The sequence below is a fragment of the Stenella coeruleoalba genome, assembly GCF_951394435.1.
Source record: "Stenella coeruleoalba genome assembly, chromosome: 5".
In the NCBI taxonomy this organism is placed as follows: domain Eukaryota; kingdom Metazoa; phylum Chordata; class Mammalia; order Artiodactyla; family Delphinidae; genus Stenella; species Stenella coeruleoalba.
Window position 1 is genome coordinate 110,133,171 of NC_137150.1, and position 24,577 is coordinate 110,157,747.

The window sequence follows — 24,577 nt, forward strand, 5'->3', positions numbered from 1 at the left end:
CATTTCAAAAAGCATAGCAATCCGTTAATTAACATGGTAGATTATATTTGACCCCCTCATCCTTTGAGTTTACTTTATTGTTATTCTGCATTGTACAATTTCTAAGAATGTATAGTTAAGGAAGTAAGCTTGCAGGAGTTGGAGTTTATTTTTTAGGCTAAAATCAGAAACCTACTGATGAAACAAGCACATTCTAAATTATACTAGAAATATACTTTTGTTTTTCACTTAATTAAAACATGTGATTGTCATTTAAACTTTTAATGAAAACATTGTTCACAAACTTGAATGCACGTGTAGCTCATGCGTTGAAGTTGTTGCTTTTTTCAAGGACAATAAAATTTTAATGTAAACTAATAAAAATTTTAAAAAATATATTGTACCCTTAAAGGGAATTTCCACTTGCCTTTCATTATATTTAAAATATACTTTGACTACATTCAGTAGTAAATTTCCTATTTATTTTTATTTTACCCTCTTTTAATTTTATTTTAGAAATAGTATAATATTGGGGGAGTTTTTTTTTTAAAGTTAGGTAGAGCAAAAAACTAAATGGATATTGTCTATTGAAAGTAATATACTCATAAATGTCCATCGCCCTATAATAGTTTCAAACAAATAATGAAAATATCATTTCCATTTCCATTGGTGAATTTTTAAATCATCGTATATTCTAGATGACAGAGCTAAAGATAGAAATGCCTAAATCAGATACACACACACACACACACACACACACACACACACACACACCTGCCTCACTCTAACACACATACATTCATAAAACATACAGCAACACATTACAAGTTTTTGCTACTTCTATATTTGGAAAGAGAGCAGAGAGAGCAACTAAAGGTTGTCATTTATGACCATTTCTGTAGTTCAGGACAATAAATGATGTATAATTTAACTATATTTATAAAATAGAGAGACAGATCTATTTGAGACGCTATACAGCCATAACCTAAGATTTTGTGAATTAGGGCTGGCAATAAATACAATTCAATTCATGAAACATAGAAAGGGGAGCATTATGTTAGAACATTGAGGCAAGTCCTGTGCTGGGTGGTTATCTTTAGACTGTTAAAAACATGAAATTATTTTTGTTTTCTACCACCTGTTCTTATACTGCCAGATGTTTGTTCACAGTTCCTTAGAATTTCGTACCTACTGTTTTCTGCCTTTGATACAGATTCTCTCTCCTGGGGTCACTTAACTCCCAAAAGTTATTGCAATCATAATACTATGGGTGGGTTGATTAAAGAATCAGATCTAAAAATAACGTACCAAATTCATATATTCTAAGTGTACATTTTTTTCACATTTTAACATGTCTTCAATTGGGATGTATCTTACAGTGATTATCATGGTAGTGATATTTTTCTCTTTATTGGAGGTGTATTAAATAATTCATCTTAAAATTGAAGGTGTCTAAGATTTAAAGATATATGGTAACTTACCAGCTTTGCCATCTTTATGGCCACCTAGTCACTAGAGAACCCCTTTTATTGTCACTCAGTCTGAAACCTCAGGGTTTGTACCTTACAATAAATGTCCTTAGTTTCTTCAGCAGGAGTGAAGTGAGTATAGTGCAGAATGATTTAAACGATAGTACTTCTTACATCAAAATCCTTATACTTTGAACAGACACTTTATCAAGTGGCTGAGCAAACACAGCAACTTTTGAAGTATTTGAAGAGCCATTGAATTTAAGAGTCTTCATGTCTTCACTGTTCTTTAATCTTATTAGTACAGGTCTTCAGAACATGGCTCTTCCTTGGTTCAAATTTAAGGACACATGATAAAATAATGCTTAAAACTTCTTATCTACTTCAACCTGTTGATAGATATATCAAATACTTAGGAAGCTCTTGAATTTAAAATAAGAAGAAATAATATTTTAAAATGATGACCAAATGGATAGGGATCTATTTGATCTCCTTTTTTAAAAGAAAATCTCTATAAAAATTCTATCATTCTTTCCCTGCTGTATTTTCCCAAATTGAGCAAGGTACATTTTTTCAGTTCAATAATTTTGTGTTCCCCAATCAAGTGACCAAATGAACCAACTAAACAAGAAATTGATCTAGAACAAATGCAATAAACCTCAGATATCCAGACTCCTTAAGTAATGTTAAGAATTACAGTCCTTTAACACCAATCTTTTAAATTTAATTAAACACTCAGATGGATATCACTTTATCTATTTTCCTTGTTTTTATTCTTCATGTCATGTTCATTCCAACCTCTTTATGCTTAGAATCTAAATTTAGAATTAAACAAGAAATTGCCTGCGAAAACACTTTGCCTGATTCTTGGCATAAAATAGGCATCCACTTGAGGAGAGTAGGGTAATTAGATCTGAATTTGACTTGTGTCTACATCCCAGCTCTGCCACTAAACTTATTGTGTGTCTTTGGGCACAACTATTCTCCCCTTCCAAGTGTTTCCCCAAATTGAGCATCAGTTTCCTTACATTTGAGTACCATTAGTTGCACATCCAAAATCTCATTGGTTTATGTATGTCTCTCCATTTGCATTATCCAAGTTTAGCCATACTACTATCCGTGAACCAGTTAGGTCCCTGGCTGGTTTCTCTGACTTAGTCTTTCCTTTGTTCATCCTATTCTACCCTCAACCTTCAGGTTAATTTTTTTTTTTTTTTTTTTTTTTTTTTTGCGGTACACGTGCCTCTCACTGTTGTGGCCTCTCCCATTGCGGAGCACAGGCTCCGGACGCGCAGGCTTAGCGGCCATGGCTCACGGACCTAGCCGCTCCGCGGCATGTGGGATCTTCCCGGACCGGGGCACGAACCCGTGTCCCCTGCATCGGCAGGCGGACTCTCAACCACTGCGCCACCAGGGAAGCCCCAGGTTAATTTTTTTGATTGTCATAACCTTTCTCACAAACCTTCAATGTTCTCATACTTAATTACAAAATAAATCTTAACAGTCTAGCCTAGCCTTTAAAAGTTTTTGTTTATAGACTGTCAATCCTACCTTCCCTCCCTGGCTCTACCTCTCATTGCATATTGCTTTCTGTTTTATTTATAGACATTCATATTCATTTCTAATCTCCCCTTAATAGGCTGTGAGTTGCATGTGAACTAAAACCACATCTTAGTCATTTTTTTTTAATATCTTGTACAGTGCCTCCTACATTGTGTGTATTAAGTGAATGGGAAAATAATTTCTCCTACTTCCCTCGAATATAAAAAATAAGACATGTAATTTGGCCTTTCTTGGTGAATCAGAATTGTCATCCTGAATATCAGTTTGAAAGATGTATTGAGAAGCTATTATGAGAAGGCAGTCTGCTAGGTGTAGGGAGGTAGCTATGAATTAAAGAGATGTGAAGGTGTTGAGATGTCCTGCTAAATTTGTTTTATCCACTGTGGAACTGGAAACCACATGAAGAAGGTAGTTTAAGTGTAAATTGGCTCTGAGTTATATTTTCAGAGGGATGTTCTTTAGTGGAAGACAGGGCTTTGTAGGGATATTGGTGCTGTGTGGGTCCCACGTCATGTGCATGTGTGTATCTGTGTGTCTGTTTGTGTGTGCTCACATGTACATGAGAAATAGGGAGTGAGGGAATGCCTAAGTGAGAGAAGAGAAAAACAAAAATCCAATTGCGCATAAAACCTCTTTAAAAATGTTTATGTTAAGCAGTGTTCCTAAAAGACGGGGTTGCCTGATTTTTGTGTCAACTATGAATTGGCATTTTCCATTGGCACTTGCCATCTACGTCTACAAGGATTAAAGCATGAGCTGCTGCATCTGCTGACTTTCAACACCCCCTGAAAGGAGTTCAGGGTGGAGAGCAGAAATGAGGCACTCTGTGCTCTGGGAAAAACTGGCAGATCAGGCCTTCAGATAGTTAGATATTTTCAGGAGCAATTTTATGAGCCCAATTCTTGTATCTCCTCATATATAGAAAAGCACTAAAATCCTTCATCGTGACGTCTGCTCCTGTGACTAGCAGTAACCTGCACGAGACTAGTAGAAAACTTCTGTAAAAAATATGCGCTTGATTGCATGTACTCCCCCGTCACCGAAACCATATATATACTGACCTTCCCCCCTGCCTCTTTGGAGCAGTTTCTCAGAGCTATCTGGGGTGCTGTCTCCCAGACTACAGTCCTCATTTTGCCCCAAATAAAACTTAACTAGCAACTCTAACATTGTGTATTTTTTTAAGTTGACACTTGAGTAGTATGTTGTAGTAATTTACAATTATAAAGCTCTTTCACAATCATTACTTTTAATCTAGTGTTTTAAATTGTTGGAATTTCTGGAGTTTAAGGGATGTGTTTTCTAAAGGACATGGCTGTATTCCCTGGGTAATAGAGACACAGGGCTGGGGAATTCCGAAAGTGGCCACAACAGAATTTTTTTCTTTAAATTATAGATCAGAGAAATATGTCTAAACTGATATTTTGAAACTTTATGGCTTTTGTAAGCTTTTTCTTTAAGGCTATAAATTATAGATTAAGTGAGTAGATTCTAACCATTTTCAGTGTGATGACCCCTTTCAATGTCAAAAAAAATTGCTTCTTATATAACAATTGTTCTTTCAGTATCCTTGATTGAGAAAATATATCAAAAAACTTACTACAAATTCTGTGATTTTTTTAAATGAATTTATATCTCATTAATCAAAAAAGTGCATATTCTTTGAAATACAGTACCAAATGGGTATAATAACATAATTTAGTCTTCAGACAATGTACATATAGAATCCATCCCAGTCCCTTTTAATAACATAATTACTCATTCTGTGAGACCCTTATAACACAATGACCAGTGATTATCAACCCACAGGTTAGGAATCGGTGCTTTTCATGGTATACTTGCTGTCTTCAGTCACAACTACCAATAATCTATGCTGTTAACCAATAATTTAATAATTGATACTGTATTTCCAGTGTTTTAGAAAGGATTCTAGGTCATTATTCTCTAAACTGTATTGTACTCTTTTTGTTTTTGTTTAATGCTTTTTGAAGACTGTGCAAGTATTTAATGAACTAGGATGAAGAACCAAAACTAAACTTTTATTTTAGTAGTTCCTTTCATTCCACAATGCTTCATTTATTTACCATGCCCCTAATGATTTATTTTCACTGTGTGTATTTCCCCATTAAATAAATCCATATGCTCAAATCATGTGCAGCTCTACTGAGTGACTTTAGAATGAGCTTGTGCCCAGTAGTCACCTTTTGAACTCAGTCTTTCTCCTCCTCCCTCTCCCTCTCTTTTAAACACAGTAACATGCTGATTACGGTATTAGTCTAAATTTGCATCAGAGTAGGCTGACCTGGATTGACTGAAATGGCGCCACCACTCCCAGCAAAAGTTCCTGTGGTGCGTCCATCTGCATCTCTTACCCACACAGAAGTCCCCTAGGCATGAAAATATGGTCATAGTTTGTTATCCACATGTACTTTTTTTTTTCCCATGTACTTTTAATGTGATAACTTTAGCTGTAATGAAAAGGTACAAATGTTTCTGAGATTAAATATTTATATACGAGGAAAAGAAAATACAAAGCACCTAGACACCTATCTGTCTCCCTCCTTAGGCTAGAAGAAACTTAAATTTCTAGGTACCCATTTATATTTACTTGTGGATTTTTTAATCAAGTATCATTTCTAGACTTTCTGAGCATAAGTTTGAACATAATAACCATAGCTCTTATTTTGTTATAAATACAATAATGCTAACATGCATAATAGCTCATTGTGAAAAATCAGATGTTTAAGTTGTAGCAGATCACATGATTGCAACATGAATCCACCTGTGGCATGATGGATAGTATGTTTGCATGATCTTGTGCATGAATAGAAGCATGCTGCTTGTAACCAAGGGGAAAGAATGAGCCTACTTGGTCTTCAGGCCACACATGGACCTTTAGTTCTCTTCTGTGTTCCTCACTTTATCAACCAGGATCTGGCAAACTGCAATGAATTCAGAGATAGGGAAATAGTAAAAAGCCATATCAAATGAGTAATGATCAAAGGTTCTGGGATTACATTTAGTAAGTATTTAGTTATGTATGCAGAGGACACATGGAGACAAAATAGCTATTGTTAAATATTTGAAAATTACTGTATTTTGAACTTATTCTTTATGGCTTTTCTGGGTAGAAAAAGTCCCAAGAAATCAAAATTCTGTTTAATATGGAGAAGAATTTCTAACAAATGGAATTAGTTACATGAAGAGGAAAGTAGATTCTTCGTTAATAGGTATGGATGATCATGTGACGAGCTGTGATAAAAGGATAACAAGGATCCCACGGGTGTGCAGACTAGATAGCCTATAAAGCCCCTTTCAAACATGATAAACTCAAACTCAGAAATCTTAGAGAAGAAATGAGAACATAGCACAAATCATCATTAAACAGTTTTCAAAATACTCACTTTTAAGTCCTGTCTCAGAAATGTTTTATAATGTCTCATTCAACTCCTAAACCGTTGTGGTTCCTTAAGAGTTGTACGTACAAAATTGTGCTAGATTCAGATGCAGCAGAATATGGAGGACACCAGAGACTGGACCACAATACCGATTTCTTTTCTAAACCTTTTGAACATAACAACTGTCCTTATTCTCTTTTGGTAAGTAAGATTTTTAAGGTATTTTCATTTCATTTAAATTTAATTCTGCATTTTCAAAATGATGTGTTTTTGTCCAAGGAAACAACTCTTCAACAAGTAAGCAACTTGGAGACAAGGCAGAGAGTAGGGTAATAGGATTGCACTAAAAAAATAGATGCAATGTGTGGTGCTAGACTGAACTGGGTTTTGGAAAAACAAATAATACAGAATATTTAGCTGACAATTGAGGAAATTTGAATATTAATAGGATTAAAAATTATTTCTCAAAAAATAAAAGGAAGGCACATTTTAGTTTTCTGTTATGAATATTTCTATTTTTATACAATTTACTTTCTTTCTGTTCTTGCTTTCTCTGTAATATTTTACATTAAGCAGATTTCTACATTATTGGTTATCTAATGAAGTTTAATTTAAAACACCTTAAAAGAATCTGTATATACATCTTTTTCTTTCATGTAGTTATTGATGACTGAATTCATTCTAGTTATAAAATTCTCTGGTTTCCTTATATTACTGAGGAGAGTGTTGTATTATATTAACTAACTTTTACTTTGTGATGTTGACACAATGAAAGAATATTGCTTTAGACTACTAAATTTAATTTATTTTAAAAATGTAGATAAAATTTTGCCATTTGCAACAATATGGATGGACCTGGAGGGTATTATGCTTGGTGAAGTAAGTCAGACAGAGAAAGACAGATACCATTTGTTATCACTTATATGTGGAATCTGAAAAATAAACAAACAAATGAATATAACAAAACAGAAATAGAGTCACAGATATACGGAACAAACTAGTGGTTACCAGTGTGGGGAGGGAAGGGGGTAACAGCAGGATAGGGGGAGGGATTAAGAAGTACAAACTACTATGTATAAAATAAATAAGCTGCAAGGATATATTGTACAGCACAGAGAATATAGCCAATATTTTATAATAACTATAAATGGAGTATAATATATAAAAATTTTGAATCACTATGTTGTACACCTGAAACTAATATTATAAATCAACTATATCAATAAAAAAAAATTAATGTAGAATTTAGAAGCTCTGCAGATTTGGAGGAATTCTTCGTTTAATTTATGGCCAAGTCCACATCTGCATTATGTATGTTTTCCTTTTCCTGACTAGTTATATATCTATCTTTCTTCCTCTTCCCTCTTCTCTCTGTCTCAGATCTGCATTTTTTTGTTTGTTTCACAATAAAAGGTCTTGGATTAAGATTTAAGTCAGAAAGAGAAAAACAAATATCGTATATTAACGCATGTATGTGGAATCTAGAAAAATGGCACAGATGAACCTATTTGCAGGGCAGGAATAGAAAGGCAGACATAGAGAATGGACGTGTGGACACGGAGGGGGTAAGGGGAGGGTGGATGAATTGGGAGGTAAGGTTTGACATAAATACACTACCATGCATAAAATAGATAGCTAGTGGGAACCTGCTGTATAGCATCGGGAGCTTAGCTTGGTGCTCTGTGATGGCCTCGTTGGGTGGGATGGTGGGGGGGAGGGAGGTCTAAGAGGGAGGGGATGTATGTATGCGTATGGCTGATTCACTTCAACGTGCGACAGAAACTAACACAACATTGTAAAGCAATTATACTCCAATAAAGAAAAAGAAGGAAAAAAAAAGGAAAGATTTGTTTCACTTATGTGAGGCCAGGATGTATCCCACAAATGTATGGCTTTATTATTGCTGTTAAATTCTCTCATTTTTTTTTAAGTTTGGGTAAAAGTCAAGCATGAGAATCTGTTTGGTACCCCTGGCTCCTCCATTTTTCTACTATATCCCCAACTCTTAGGGTGGTACCAGCACCTTACTTTGTAAGCTGCCATATTATATATGTCAAAGACAGTGGCATAAAATAAATAAAACGAGCAGGGATGAGCAAGATTAAGTTGTTGATTATCAGCTCTGAGGAAAGTCAGTAGCCTTAGGAAACCTAGGTGTTACCCTATGTGTGTGTTGAGGTGGGGTGTTGATGATGTTGATATGGCTTAGATAGAGATCTAGATTCATATGTATTTTCAAGAGGGAGGGCTCAAAGCTGCTAGTGGATTCTATCTCCAAAGAATGATTGCCGTAGTTTGTCAGAACATTCAGTTTTGACATGTAAAATAAGACTGATACAAATAGTTTCTGACATGAACAAGAAAACGGTCTTAAAGCTCTGAAATAACCAAAAGAGTTAGAGACCCCTGAGGGGTTAGGGAAGGTGACAGCTCATAAAGAGGAGTCATGGAGAAGTAGCACCCACTTGTGATAAAGCTGAACTTGAACCAGTTGAACTAGACTGAAAGGGTTTTGAAAGTTTCAGATAGCAAAAATGTTATATAGCCGGGCTTCCCTGGTGGCGCAGTGGTTGAGAGTCCGCCTGCCGATGCAGGGGACACGGGTTCGTGCCCCGGTCCGGGAGGATCCCACATGCCGCGGAGCGGCTGGGCCCGTGAGCCATGGCCGCTGGGCCGGCACGTCCGGAGCCTGTGTTCTGCAACGAGAGAGGCCACGACAGTGAGAGGCCCACATAACACACACAAAAAAAATGTTATATAGCCAACTTTCCTAAAGGTTCGTGTATCCAAAGAGGGCTCTATTGGGAAGGGAAGCCTGGTAATATAGTAAAAAAGACCACAACATGTCATGGCAGGGAATTTGGGATCATTTACCAGCTATGAGAACTTGAGTAATTTGATCTTTTTGTGACTCGGTTTCCCTGTCTGCATAGTGAGGATTAATAATAGCATCCTGCCTACAGCAAGAGGTTCTTGCGGGGCCTAAATTAATTAACACAGCCAAGCTTTGGGGAAGCTGCAAAATGGTACTGCACATGTATTCAAAAGTTACTATTGTTGTGGCTATTCAATAATTATTTAGGTATTTTAAGTGTGTCAAGACACTAGGTGCTTTGAGGATATTCTCCCAATTTTGGAAAAATTATTATCTTAGGCGAGGGCTTGCAACCTTTGAGGGTGGGCAAAAAATATCTTGACATCCTTTTGATTTTTTAAGAGCAAAGATATTCTATATAATTAAAACAAGCCAAGTAACCAGTGGCAGCAACAGTCAAGAGATTACTTTTCAAGCACTAATTGAATTGATCTTCCAAATATGGACTGTGCAGTTCTAAATTAGCAGGTGGAATGGAGAAGGTCAGATAAGTCTCCATAAGAGGTAGAGGAATACAGCACTGCAAGCACATGAGAAATAGAACACTGCCTATAATAGAATTCTGATCCAACTCGGTCAAAAGGTAAAGATTGGTCCTGTCTTCTCAGCAGCAGCATCTTGTTTTCGATAACTACTGATGCTTTAGGAATGACTCCATTTATTTTATTCTTTAATTTTTTTATGTTTTTTTATTGAGGTATAGTTGTTTCCCAGTGTTGTGCTAGTTTCTACTGTACAGCAAAGTGGAGTTACCTGTGCTATACAGCAGGTTCTTATTAGTTATCTATTTTATACATATAAGTGTATATATGTCCATCCCAATCACTGAGTTCATCACACCCCCCAACACTTACCCCCTGCTTTTCCCCCTTGGTGTCCTTACATTTGTTCTCTACATCTGTGTCTCTATTTCTGCTTTGCAAACAGGTTCATCTGTACCATTTTTCTAGATTCCACATATATGCGCTAATATACAATATTTGCTTTTCTTTTTCTGACTTACTTCACTGTATGACAGTCTCTAGGTCCAGCCACACCTCTACAAATGATCCAATTTCGTGACTTTTTATGGCTGAGTAATATTCCATTGTACCAATGTACCACATCTTCTTTATCCATTTGTCTGTCAATGGACATTTAGGTTGCTTCCATGACCTAGCTATTGTAAATAGTGCTGCAATAAACATTGGGGTGCATGTGTCTTTTTGAATTATGGTTTTCTCAGGATATATGCCCGGTAGTGGGATTGCTGAGTCATATGGTAATTCTATTTTTAGTTTTTTAAGGAACCTCCATCTGTTCTCCATAGTGGCTGTATCAATTTATATTCCCACCAGCAGTGCAAGAGGGTTCCGTTTTCTCCACACCCTCTCAAGCATTTATTGTTTGTAGATTTTCTGATGATGCCCATTCTAACCAGTGTGAGGTGATACCTCATTGTAGTTTTGATTTGCATTTCTCTAATAATTAGTGATGTTGAACAGCTTTTCTTGTGCCTCTTAGTCATCTGTATATCTTCTTTGGAGAAATGTCTGTTCAGGTCTTCTGCCCATTTTTGGATTGGGTGGTTTGTTTTTTTAATATTGAGCTGCATGAGTTGTTTATATATTTTGGAGATTAATCCTTTGTCCGTTGATTCATTTGCAAATATTTTCTCCCATTCTGAGGGTTGTCTTGTTTATGGTTTCCTTTGCTGTGCAACAGTTTTTAACTTTCATTAGGTCCATGTGTTTATTTTTGTTTCTATTTCCATTATTCTAGGAGGTGGGTCAAAAAAGATCTTGCTGTGATTTATGTCAAAGAGTGTTCTTCCTATGTTTTCCTCTAAGAGTTTTATAGTGTCCGGTTTTACACTTAAGTCCTTAATCCATTTTGAGTTTATTTTTGTGTATGGTGTTAGGGAGTGTTCTAATTTCATTCTTTTACTTGTAGCTGTCCAGTTTTCTCAGCACCACTTATGGAAGCGACTGTCTTTTCTCCACTGTATATCCTTGCCTCCTTTTTCATAGATTAGTTGACCATAGGTGTGTGAGTTAATCTCTGGGCTTTCTATCCTGTTCCATTGATCTATATTTCTGTTTTTCTGCCAGTACAATGTTGTCTTGATTACTGTAGCTTTGTAGTATAGTATAAAGGCAGGAAACCTGATTCCTCTAGCTCCATTTTTTTTTTTTTTTCTCAAGATTGCTTTGCCTATTCAGGGTCTTTTGTGTCTCCACTCAAATTTTAAGATTTTTTGTTCTAGCTCTGTAAAAAATGCCATTGGTAATTTGATAGGGATTGCATTGAATCTGTAGATTGCTTTGGGTAGTATAGTCATTTTCACAATATTGATTCTTCCAATCCAAGAACATGGTATATCTCTCCATCAGTTTGTGTCATCTTTGATTTCTTTCACCAGTGTCATACTTTTCTGAGTACAGGTCTTTTACTTTCTTAGATAGGTTTATTCCTAGCTATTTTATTCTTTCTGTTGCAATGGTGAGTAGGATTGTTTACTGAATTTTTCTTTGTGATCTTTTGTTGTTACTGTCTAGGAATGCAAGAGATTTCTGTGCATTGGTTTTATATCCTGCAACTTTACCAAATTCGTTGATTAGCTCTAGTAGTTTTCTGGTGGCATCTTTAGGATTTTCTATGTATAGTATCATGTCATCTGAAAGGAGTGACAGTTTTACTTCTTCTTTTCCATTTTGTATTCCTTTTATTTCTTTGTTTTCTCTGATTCACATGGCTAGGACTTCCAAAACTATGTTGAATAATAGTGGTGAGAGTGGACATCCTTGTCTCTTTCCTGATCTTAGAGGAAATGCTTTCAGTTTTTCACCATTGAGAATGGTGTTTGCTGTGGGTTTGTCATATATAGCCTTTATTATGTTGAGGTAGGTTCCCTCTATGCCCACTTTCTGGAGTTTTGACCGTAAATTGGTGTTAAATTTTGTCAAAAGCTTTTTCTGCATCTATTGAGATGATCATATTGTTTTTCTCCTTCGATTTGTTAATATAGTGTATCACATTGATTGATTTGCATAGATTGAAGAATCCTTGCATCCCTTGGATAAATCCCACTTGATCATGGTGTATCATCCTTTTAATGTGTTGCTGGATTCTGTTTGCTAGGATTTTGTTGAGGATTTTTGCATCTATACTCATCAGTGATATTGGTCTGTAATTTTCTTTTTTTGTAGTATCTTGATCTGGCTTTGGTATCAGGGTGATGGTGGCCTCATAGAATGAGTTTGGGAGTGTTTCTTCCTCTGCAATTTTTTGGAAGAGTTTGAGAAGGATGGGTGTTAGCTCTTCTCTAAATGTTTGATAGAATTCACCTGTGAAGCCATCTGGTTCTGGACATTTGTTTGTTGGAAGATTTTTAATCACAGTTTCAATTTCATTACTTGTGATTGGTCTGTTCATATTTTCTATTTCTTCCTGGTTCAGTCTTGGAAGGTTATACCTTTCTAAGAATTTGTCCATTTCTTCCAGGTTGTCCATTTTATTGGTATAGAATTGCTTGTAGTAGTCTCTTACGAAGCTTTGTATTTCTGCAGTGTCCATTTTAACTTGTCCTTTTTCATTTCTAATGTTATTGATTTGAGTCTCCTCCCTGTTTTTCTTGATGAGTCTGGCTAAAGGTTTATCAATTTTGTTCATCTTCTCAGAGAACCACCTTTTAGTTTTATTGATCTTTGCTATTGTTTCTTTTGTTTCTATTTCATTTATTTCTGCTCTGATCTTTATGATTTCTATCCTTCTACTAATTTGGGGGCTTTGTTTGTTCTTTCTGTAGTTCCTTTAGGTGTAAGGTTAAATTGTTTATTTGAAAATTTTCTTGTTTTTCAGGTAGGATTTTATTGCTCTAAACTTCCATCTTAGAACTGCTTTTGCTGCATCCCATAGATTTTGGGTCATCGTGTTTTCCTTGTCATTTGTCTCTAGGTATTTTTTGATTTCCTCTTTGATTTCTTCAGTGATGTCTTGGTTACTTAGTAGCGTATTGCTTAGCCTCCATATGTTCGTTTTTTTACGGGTTTTTTTCTTGTAATTTATTTGTAATCTCATAACATTGTGGTCAGAAAAGATGTTTAATACAATTTCAATTTTCTTCAATTTACCAAGGCTTCATTTGTGACCCAAGATATGATCTATCCTGGAGAATGTTCCATGTGCACTTGAGAAGAAAGTGTAATCTGTGGTTTTCAGATGGAATGCCCTATAAATATCAATTAAATCCATCTGGTTTATTGTGTCATTTAAAGCTTCTGTTTCCTTATTTATTTTCATTTTGGATGATCTGTCCATTGGTATAAGTGAGGTGTTAAAGTCCCCCACTATTATTGTGTTACTGTCGATTTCCTCTTTTATAGCTGTTAGCAGTTGCCTTATGTATTGAGGTGCTCCTATGTTGGGTGCATATATATTTATAATTATTATATATTCTTCTTGGATTGATCCGTTGATCATTATGTAGTGTCCTTTCTTGTCTCTTGTAACATTCTTTATTTTAAAGTCTATTTTATCTGATATGAGTATTGCTACTCCAGGTTTCTTCTAATTTCCATTTGCATGGAATATCTTTTTCCATCCCCTCACTTTCAGTCTGTATGTGTCCCTAGGTCTGAAATGGGTCTCCTGTAGACAGCATAAGGTATGGGTCTTGTTTTTGTATCCATTCAGCAAGCCTGTGTCTTTTGGTTGGAGCATTTAATCCATTCATATTTAAGGTAATTATCGATATGTATGTACCTATTACCATTTTCTTAATTGTTTTGGGTTTGGTTTTTAGGTCCTTGTCTTCTCTTGTGTTTCTGACTTTGAGAAGTTCCTTCAGCATTTGTTTTAGAGCTGGTTTGGTGGTGCTGAATTCTCTTAGCTTTTGCTTGTCTGTAAAGCTTTTGATTTCACCATCCAATCTCAATGAGATCCATGCTGGGTAGAGTATTCTTGGTTGTAGGTTATTCCCTTTCATCACTTTAAATATATTGTACCAGTCCCTTCTGGCTTGAAAAGTTTCTGCTAAGAAATCAGCTGTTAACCTTATGGGAGTCCCTTGTACATTCGTTGTCGTTCTTCCCTTGTTGCTTTTAATTTTCCTTCGTCTTTAATTTTTGTGAATTTGATTACTATATGCCTTGGTGTATTTCCCTTGGAGTTATCCTGCCTGGGACTCTCTGCACTTCCTGGACTTGGGTGGCTATTTACTTCCCCATGTGACGGAAGTTTTCAATTATAGTGTCTTGAAATGTTTTCTCGGGTCCTTTCTCTCTCTCTCTCTTCTCCTTCTGCGGCCCCTATAATGTGAATGTTTGTGCATTTAATGTTGTCCCAGAGGTCTCTTAGACTGTCTTCATTTCTTTTCATTCTTTTTTCTTTATTCTGTTCCATGGCAGTGAATGCCACCATTCTGTCTTCCAGGTCACTTACCTGTTCTTCTGCCTCAGTTATTCTGCTATTGATTCCCTGTAGTGTATTTTTCATTTCAGTTATTGTATTGTTCATCTCTGTTTGTTTGTTCTTTAATTCTTCCAGGTCTTTGTTAAGCATTTCTTGCATCTTCTCAATCCTTGCCTCCATTCTTTTTCCTAGGTCCTAGATCATCTTCACTATTATTATTCTGAATTATTCTTCTGGAAGGTTGCCTATCTCTACTTCATTTAGTTGTTTTTCTGGGGTTTTATCTTGTTCCTTCATCTTGGACATAGTCCTCTGCCTTTTCATTTTGTCTGTCTTTCTGTGATTGTGGTTTTCGTTCCGCAGGCTGCAGGATTGTAGTTCTTCTTGCTTCTGCTGTCTGCCCTCTGGTGGATGAGGCTCTCTAAGAGGCTTGTGCAGGCTTCCTGATGGGAGGGACCTGTGGTGGGTTGAGCTGGGTGTTGCTCTGGTGGGTAGAGCTCAGTAAAACTGTAATCCGCCTGTGGTTGGGGCTGTGTTCCTTCCCTGGTTGTTGTTTGGCCAGAGGCGACCCAGCACTGGAGCCTGCAGGCTCTTTGGTGGGGCTAATGGTGGATTCTCAGAGGCCTCAAGCCAATGAATACTTCCCAGAACTTCTGCTGCCAGTGTCCTTGTCCCTGTGGTGAGCCACAGCCATCCCCTGCCTCTGCAGGAGACCCTCTGACACTAGCAGGTAGGTCTGGTTTAGACTCCTATGGGGTCACTGCTCTTTCCCTCGGGTCCTGGTGTGCACACTACTTTGTGTGTGCCCTCTAAGTGTGGAGTCTCTGTTTCCCCCCGTCCTGTCGAAGTCTTGCAATCAAATCCCACTGGCCTTCAAAGTCCAATTCTCTGGGGATTCCTCCTCCCATTGCTGGACCCCAGGTTGGGAAGCCTGATGTGGGGCTCAGAACCTTCACTCCAGTAGGTGAACTTCTGTGGTTTAATTGTTCTCCAGTTTGTGAGTTGCCCACCCAGCAGTTATGGGATTTGATTTTATCATGATTGCGCCCCTCCTACCATTTCATTGCAGCTTCTCCTTCATCTCTGGATGTTGGGTATCTTTTTTGGTGAGTTCCAGTGTCTTTCTATTGATGATTGTTAGCAATTAGTTGTGGTTCCAGTGCTCTTGGAGGAGGGAGTGAGTGCATGTCCTTCTACTCCACCATCTTGAACCAATCTAGGAATGACTCATTTTAAATAAGTCTTTAGACTCCAGATGAAGTGATCACTGGTTTTAATGTAAAAATAAGGGAACCCAATTAATCAACTGTAATTCAATTAAAAAAAAAATTGGTTGTTGGTTAGGGATGATTTCTTAAGCAAGGTGTGTGTACCTAAAATATTCATTATAGTATTTCATATATTTTTGTATATGACATTGTGATTTTTGTAATAATTTATATTAATGCAATAAAATAATATAATAAAATTTTGGGAGGGCTTCCCTGGTGGCGCAGTGGTTGAGAGTCCCCCTGCCGATGCAGGGGACACAGGTTCGTGCCCCAGTCCGGGAAGATCCCACATGCTGCGGAGCATCTAGGCCCGTGAGTCATGGCCGCTGAGCCTGTGCGTCCGGAGCCTGTGCTCCGCAATGGGAGAGGCCACAACAGTGAGAGGCCCGTGTACCGCAAAAAACAAACAAATAATAATAAAATAAAATTTTTTTAAAAGAATAAGGGAGCCCAAGTAGACCTGAAAATCCAATAAAACAGATTCATTCTTACCAGAGTTATCCTTCAAAGAGCCAAAGAAAAAAATGACATTAATATACATACCTAATATAAGAATGCATCATCATAATGGAACTCTTTATTAAACTGATCAATATGCGCTGGGATCCAATCAGGTTTCTTGAACATGACCCTAAGTGCTCTAGGTCTCATTCAACCACCTTCTGCCTCCCACATGCCTAGAATAAAGAGGGAAGGGGAGAAAAAATGTAATTTTTTTTCTTTTCCATGAAATTTCTGTCCATCATAACTAGTACACTGTATTTGCCAAAGCTTAATTTGCAAGCTCAATAATCCAAAGGATCTGCTGATTAAGTGCCAAATCTGTTTTCAAAGATAGCAACAAACAGAGCTCAAAGGAATCTTAAAATAGCCATATATGCTGCAGCATCACCAGGTACCATCCCAGTGTCTTCTTTATATGCTCCATCAGTTGCAACTGTTAAGCCAGAGGAGAACTGCATGTGTACTACTGTTGAAACGTATATGCTAAGGTCGGAGTATCTCACAAATGCCAAGAAGCTATAGGGCAGAACTTTTCCATTCTTCTTTACTGACAGTTTTTGGAACTCCATTTTAGCATAATGATTTCTCTATATTTTGGTTCCTGATATAGGAACTTATATTAACCTATATCTTAATCAGTGCATGAGGAGGGGCAGGGGTGCTCTCTGTCTCTTTTCTGATTCATAAATTCAAATTCCATGGCACAAATGGAAGAGCAGAGATTATTGAACCTGAAATGAATTAGATTCCTTTACAATAACTTAAGCAGTCTTAATGGTGAAATGTGAATAAAGCAATAGTTTTAGCATCTATTACTTTGCCAATTAATCTCCTTATCCTTAGGAAGTAGATCTGTTTATTCCCATTCTAAATTTGGTGATTCAAAGGTAGACTTCTAGTTTAAATAGGGCATTTGGCATAGAGGTATCTTTCTTATTGTCCCTCAGTTGTAGGCATTGAAAATATAAATTAAGTTGGGAAATGTTTTTTGCTCTATCCAGAATTATGAAAATGTTTAGGTTTTTTTTTTTCAGACAAAATCAATTTTGATTCTTAAAGTTTACTCTTTTTCATATTCTAAATTAAATGAGATAATATATACTTCTACATTAATAAGATTTTTTTCTTAGAAAATATTTTGTGAACTAAAGCATGTATGTAAAAATTGAAATTATTATATATGTCACCCTTATTTTTCAAAATAATTTTTGATTTTTTATGACAAGTGTATATATATAGATTGTTAAGGGTCTAATGCCCTTTTCATCAAATGATGTTATCACTCTGATTATGTGCTATTGCTAACTTTTACAATTTCTAAGAACATTTCAAAACTTGCCTTTTAAATTTTTTTGTTTTGTTTTGTTTTGTTTTGTTTTGTTTTGCGGTACGCGGGCCTCTCACTGTTGTGGCCTCTCCCGTTGCGGAGCACAGGCTCCGGACGCGCAGGCTCAGTGGCCATGGCTCACGGGCCCAGCCGCTCCGCGGCATGTGGGATCTTCCCAGACTGGGGCACGAACCCGTGTCCCCTCTGTCGGCAGGGGGACTCTCAACCACTGCGCCACCAGGGAAGCCCTAAGTATTTTGTATTTAAAGTTATTTTCAAATTTTCTGTTTTCAAATTTTTGCCATACTGTTTGCAAAAATTATGTAATTAATTTGTGTAATTAAATTGTGTAACTCAATTTTGACCCTAGAAGAACATAATACTTTGCCTGGATGACATAATATAGTAGATTATTGTGTGGTCAGTTATTTTTTGAGCCATACTAATGGTTTGCATAGTGATTAAGTCATTAAGGTAGTCAAAATAACTGGATAGATTAGCATGCATTTTGACTCTCTTAATAAATGAACTGGATTATAATGTGACATTCTGATTCCTTGTGAAGAATGGACTATAAAAATAGCTAGAAACAATGAAATTCATGGCTCTACATTACGCTGTCTCACATGTTCTTCATGTGATTCTAGCTACAAAATGTTTACGGCCTAATGGTTAGTAAGTGAGCCTAGTGAACATGTTTATCAGCATATTTTATTTGTGATGTGTGTACTAAATGGTTTCTATATACATATACTTAAATATGAGTTGTTCGTATTTAAATATAAGCATTTATGTTTAAATCTACTTAAAATATGTTCATATTTCTTTTGCCGTATGAATCAAAACTATTTATAGAATTAAAATTGTAAGTTGAGATTTACAGAGCCAATATTAGCACTAAATTATAGAGTCCCCAAATTGTTCATGTCTGTAATTGTCTCATCATAAGGATTAGCTCTAATTATCTTAAGTCCTTTAGTATAATTTGTAGTCGTTTCCTAACTACTAAGAACACTGATTTATATACTCAGAACCCTAGTAAAGAAGAAAAGTCCAAAATCCATAAATAGCCATAGTTAAGAAAAATCCGTTGCTTGGGGAAATTCTTTCATGTCGTTTATACTGCAGGGGCTCTAAAGCAACATGAACACATTCTGGTAATTAACAATGCAGTGAAAAAATATAATTACACAATATTCCCATTAATGATATTGTACAATTATCAACTGATGGTTTTTGAGCAGATAGTATTAAGAGGTCTCTAAGTGTGGCTGGAATTGGCACCATAAAGGTCCTTACATAAAATGGCCAGCATCATTGAGAGAGAATTCTTGGAGGATTTTTTTAACCATTAAATGACAAAATAGGAAACTCAATGCATTTACTGCAAACCTTGAAGTTCTCATGTCATCCAGTTTGTTTTACACTTAAATTTGGGCTAGCTAGAATACCAGAGAGTAAGACTGCTTCTAAATTATCAACATATAGTTATTCATATTTCATTAATGAAATCGGTGTGAGGTTATGAATCAGAGTAAATATCAAAAGTGCATAAGATCCAGTAAGAGATTGAGGTGATGTGTCCTGCTATATCACTGTGCCACACTGAGCATGGACCTATCATTTTTTGTCCTAGGCCTGACTTGTGTGTTTTATTGCTTCTTAGGAGACTTGGGCTAATCAGAATATTTTTATCTGCATATAGGACCAAATAATATCAGAGACATGTTTTTAAGGTAAAGGGAACTGAAATTCTTTTCTCCAGTTTCTGGTGCTGCTGAGAAATTTAGATTGGTCTTCAGTTTTAGAATGGCCCTGACAGAACAAATCAGAACCATTCTGATTATAACCTGCTGTCCCACTGATTAGTTACACCTAGTTACTATGATTCCCCAAACTAAACAGCTAGAATAAATACATAGCAAATTCCTTTAGAAGGGCAGGACAACTGTCTCTTGATTCATGCCTGTTTTGAGAAGACCTGGAGAGAGAAATGATTGAATCTGATTGTTGATTTCTTTTATTTCTCCTCTTTTGCTTTGGTCTGTTGTTGCTTTAGTCTGTAGTGTCATTGTGGAAATAGGGCATCCTTTGGACTGGATTTGTCGGGACCATTGGTAATAGTCCTGCTTTGTTCATGAGTACCTCCAGCTTCCTTTTGTTGAACCAATCTTATAACATCTTACCTATCACAGTCAAAGAAACTATTGAATGGAAGAGATTATATTAGCAATCAAATCATGATGTGGTTTTATATGACATTAAAAACTGTGTAAATTGTAGGGAAACTGATTATGGCATTGAAATACATGGGTTCCCCACACTTAACAACTGCAAGGATGTAATATTATCTTTTGGAAGTACTGGATTGCAAATCAGACTGTGAGACATTGAGTAATCCAGTAAACTGTTAGCATTTGTGAAATTTTTCTCAGATGACCATGTTCTTTTTCTAAATCACTGTTACTTTTGATTCAAAATTAGAAAAACTGTTCCCTAGTTGTTACATTCATAATATAAATTTCTCAAAATTCCATCATTTAAAAACTGCTTTAATCTTTAATGTTCAAAGCTAACCAGCTGTATTGGTGTATCTTATTTTTTTTAAACAGTTGTAAGAGGTCTTTATCACAGAAACCTCAAGGGAAAACATTGTGTTCATTTGCAGAGTTGACATGCATTGGACATACAGTGGTCTCAGTCAATGAAAATCAGCTGTTCTGTTCTTTAATTTTTTTTCCCTAAAGCCCTGTTTGCTTTGCATTTTTCATTCCAGTTCTAAACTATAAAAGCCTTTTTCTTTTATTTTTTTTAACCATCAGTCAAGCTTTCAGTTAAAGTGACTGAAAATAGTAAAATATTCACAAAGTCAGAAATGGAGAGATACTGTCACAATGAAGACAGCAATCTGTAATATTATTTTTACTGTTTGCTTTGTTAATAGTAATTAAATATGTGTAATTAAATATGTGTAAAACAGCACATAGATAAGCATCAAGCAGTTCAAATCAGTTCTCAGCTTTATGAAAATTATTTTAGATTTAAGTGTATTAAAGAATATCTTGTGAAATATGCACATATTGATCCCTCTATTACTTACTCCATCATTCATTCTTTTATTTAGTCATCATTGGCACCTACTTTGTCCATTGGCACCTACTAAAAGTTAGAAATATGAAGATATATGGCCTATACCCTGGTAAACCTCATGGTCTAGTGGGAAGGACTGATCATAAACTTGAAAAAGAATTACAAATTGTTAAGTGTTCAGAAAAAAACAAAAATGATGCTGTGATAGGAAATGGCATGGAGATACCATCAGATATAGAGTTATCAAGGAATACGTCTCCGTGGAACTGGGATTTTTCAAGATCTAAGAGATAGGGAACTAGCCAGGTAAAGAGTGTTCTGAACAGAGGGGCAGGCAGGGGCCAAGACCAAGAGGAAGGGAAGGATGTGGAGTGTTCAAGGAACAGAAAGGGCCCTGTGGCCAGAGCCTGGTGAGGGGAGAAGGGGTAAGTGAAGAGCAGATCTGAGATGGGAGCTGTACATTTTCAAGAAGGAGCTGAGTCAGGACTCCGCGGGGCAGGCAAAGAATGTGGATTGTATTTTCGGTGCAGTGGCAAGCTTCTTGATTGATTTAAATTGGATCGGGGCCTAAAATACACTTAGGATACCTTTTACTGTTACCATTAAGGTTTTGTTCTTAAAATAACAGGAGAAAACACAAACCAGAACGATAATAAAAGTGACTTGATGTGAGCAATCTTTTGTATGTTACTTTTATTCCCCTGAATAGAATAACATTGTGAACTGGAGGGCAGCCTTCCTTCACCACCTGATAGCGCCTAAAAGGAGCAGTGAGGGCTATTTCTGTCCCTAGTGTCTGAGGAGCATTGGTTTTTGTAAAGCGTATGGAGCCCTCTAGCGGTGACTGTTTTAAAGGCGTCTTACATTGATGCCAGAACTGTTGGAACTGTGTTTTAAAGGAGTCTTACATTGATGCCAGAACTGTTGGAACTGTGGGATTTGAGTCTCCTCAGAGCCAGTAGAATTGTAAAGGTAACTGTAATTTAGGCAAATGTGAAACTGCATCATGCCTCAGTCACTCTGACATGATGACATCACTCCCAGTTTTTCTTTCAAATGCACTGACTCTATTGTGTTGTCTTAGGTGTACATTCCAAACCGAGTGGCCCTCGTCCTTCAGAATGTGGACCTGCCCAACTGAAGAGATCTGATTTCAGCTCCAGCAAAGAAAGATGTGCACTTTGTTTTCCCACGCTTGTTGTCCCAGAGCTTGTAATGTGTAAGCTTTTCAAAATATATTTGTCTAGCCTAAATGTCAGATGTCTGAAATTCAATACTGGTTTATGAAAATGAATGTCAAACTTTTCTTTAAGGAGGAGAGGGGAACATATTTGTTGGAATTTTGGAGATCCTAGGCTATATTTTCCAGCCATCTGAACAGCTAGGATCCTCAAATGAAGTGTGATATATCATGTCTTCAAACAATTTTGCCTTACAAGCCAGTTATTTAGTCCTTTTAAGTTCAGATTTGAATCATGTGCCATGTTTGATTATTTCTGTTGAATGTATACAGCATCTTTTTTAAGGCGCTATCTGGTGACTTTATTTGTTCTGGTATCTCTTGATCTAAATTACAAAATACCAAGATTGTTACTCTCCTTTTTCAAATTGTGTTTAGAAATACTGTAATAAGTATATAATAATAATATAAAACTAAGAATTGTGTCAAAGATAAAAGTTGTTGCCTGTGAACTCATCCATGCCTTTTTTTGCATAAGTTTTATCTTGTGATCTCTTGTTCACTTAGTATCTTGGTAGATGCTAATATCTTCATTTCTTGGTAATTGTAACATTTCAGAAACTATCTTTTACTTTTAGTCAATAAAAAAAAATTGCAAAATTGCCTTTGATAATGTTTATTTTGCTGTGATGTTATGGGGATTGATTTAAAGTGAATATTAAAATGCCTCTCTCAACTCTGAGACCTTCCCCACATATGTGCACATGGCACGATGGACTAGGCGTGGGGATTAATACTATTTTTTTCTTTAGGTACTATTTGCTAAGTTGAAATTATACTAAATAACTCAGATATCTAAGCTACTTTTGAGCTCTAAACCTCAACGCTTTTAGAAGCTGAATTAACTATCTCAACTCCATGGGATACTCCATCATGAAATTACCCCTTGGTGTATTAAATAGCAGGCCACAGGTAATTCATTCATAACTGAGAAATTATGATGCACTCATGAGGCATAAAGTATCTGTCACTTTTTAAAAGATTTAATATTTTCCTTTACATTAATACTGACTGCTTCTTTTTTTGTTTGTTTTTAGCTTGATTATCATGACTAATAAGGAGTACATGAAAGTCTATTAAAAACTGCTTCAGTAATGGAAGAGATTAGCAAAAGAGACTTCCTTTTATAGCTAAGCCTGCATATTAACCATCTTTCTTATAACCTGAGTAAAGCCTTGCATCTAGGTCTGACACATGTTATTTGCCTTAATTTCAAAAGTACAGTAATAGTTTGATTTCCTGACAGTGATGCCAGATGATGATGACACACATTAGGAAAGACTACTGAAAGCCTTCTGTAATGCTTTTGCCCTTACAGATGTGTTATTAACGTTTTAGCACTGCCATGATTTGTGTACTGTGCCTGTTATTGATAATAACATGACGTACAACCATGATGTTTTGTGTTCTAGTTTATAATTTCTTACCTTTGCATTTCTTATGTATAAAGAGATATGCTAATTTTCTATCATGACTCTTTACAAAATGACAGATTACTTCACACCTAGAACTCATTTTTTTGTTTGTTTGTTTTTTTGACTTCAACCTCTGTGGAAAGTAAAAAGACCAGAGTAGTTATATGCTATATTTTCATTATGTTGATTGACCTTACTATTATGGTCTTTAGATTTCACAGTGTAAAGTTCGAATTTAACAATGTAATGTAAGTTAATTGCCTTTGTCAAGTGTTCCCCTGCCACAAGAACAATAAACAGATGTTTTAGGTGTGAAACATAAAAATACATGCAAAGAAATAAAATATCGAGTCCAAGTAAAATGTAATAGTTGGATTTTTCTTCCCTGTTGTATCAAACAGCCTTTATAGAACAGTTTAATATTTGTGCTATATTTCACTTTACATCTTCATTTTTGATTCAGTAACATTCTCATCATCATGTAGTCCAGTGGGAAGTTTTTTCTTTTTACTGGTTAAACATTTTCAATAATCACAACAGAGAGATGCAAAATTTTACTCTGTCTGCCTTATAATAATGGCTTTTTCCTCTGCTGTGTTGATTACCAACATCAAAAATGAGAGTGATCTATCTTTGTTGGCTTTTTTAGGATAAATATTTTTACTGTTTTAATTTTTTATGTTCTAGAAAACACGGATGAGTACAGATATCTTCCCATCATTTTTTAATATTAGCAAATATTAGTAATTGCTCTATTATCCAAAAGAGAATTTACCCCTCATGCTAATGATGCTTGATGTTTTAGTTTAATATTAGCTTACTCAGAAAATACCATAGTTTTTAATAATCAAAACTTGCACTGTAAACATTTTTCCTGGAATGTCTCTCACTTTATAGCACTTGAACTCTGAGGGTCACCTCCTTTCATATTTTCTTTTCTGTACCTTTGATGTTTCTCACTTTGCCCTGCTCTTAGCTGATGTATTCATCTCTAACATAAAATGAGGGATTTAGCCACCATGTTCCTCAAGATCAAAAAATAACCAGTGACAATA

At 36.0% G+C, this 24,577-nt stretch overlaps 1 protein-coding gene across 1 annotated transcript in view; it reads left to right on the forward strand.

Annotated features, from left to right (window-relative positions):
* GBE1 (1,4-alpha-glucan branching enzyme 1) overlaps window positions 1–24,071 on the forward strand; it is a 295,070-nt gene extending 270,999 nt beyond the window's left edge. Inside the window, exons 15-16 of the mRNA XM_079923113.1 lie at window positions 6,493–6,610; window positions 21,952–24,071. Of these exons, the coding sequence (XP_079779239.1) occupies window positions 6,493–6,610; window positions 21,952–22,008 (175 nt within the window). The 3' untranslated portion in view covers window positions 22,009–24,071. The remainder of the gene's footprint in view (window positions 1–6,492; window positions 6,611–21,951) is intronic.
* Window positions 24,072–24,577: the final 506 nt, after the last annotated feature.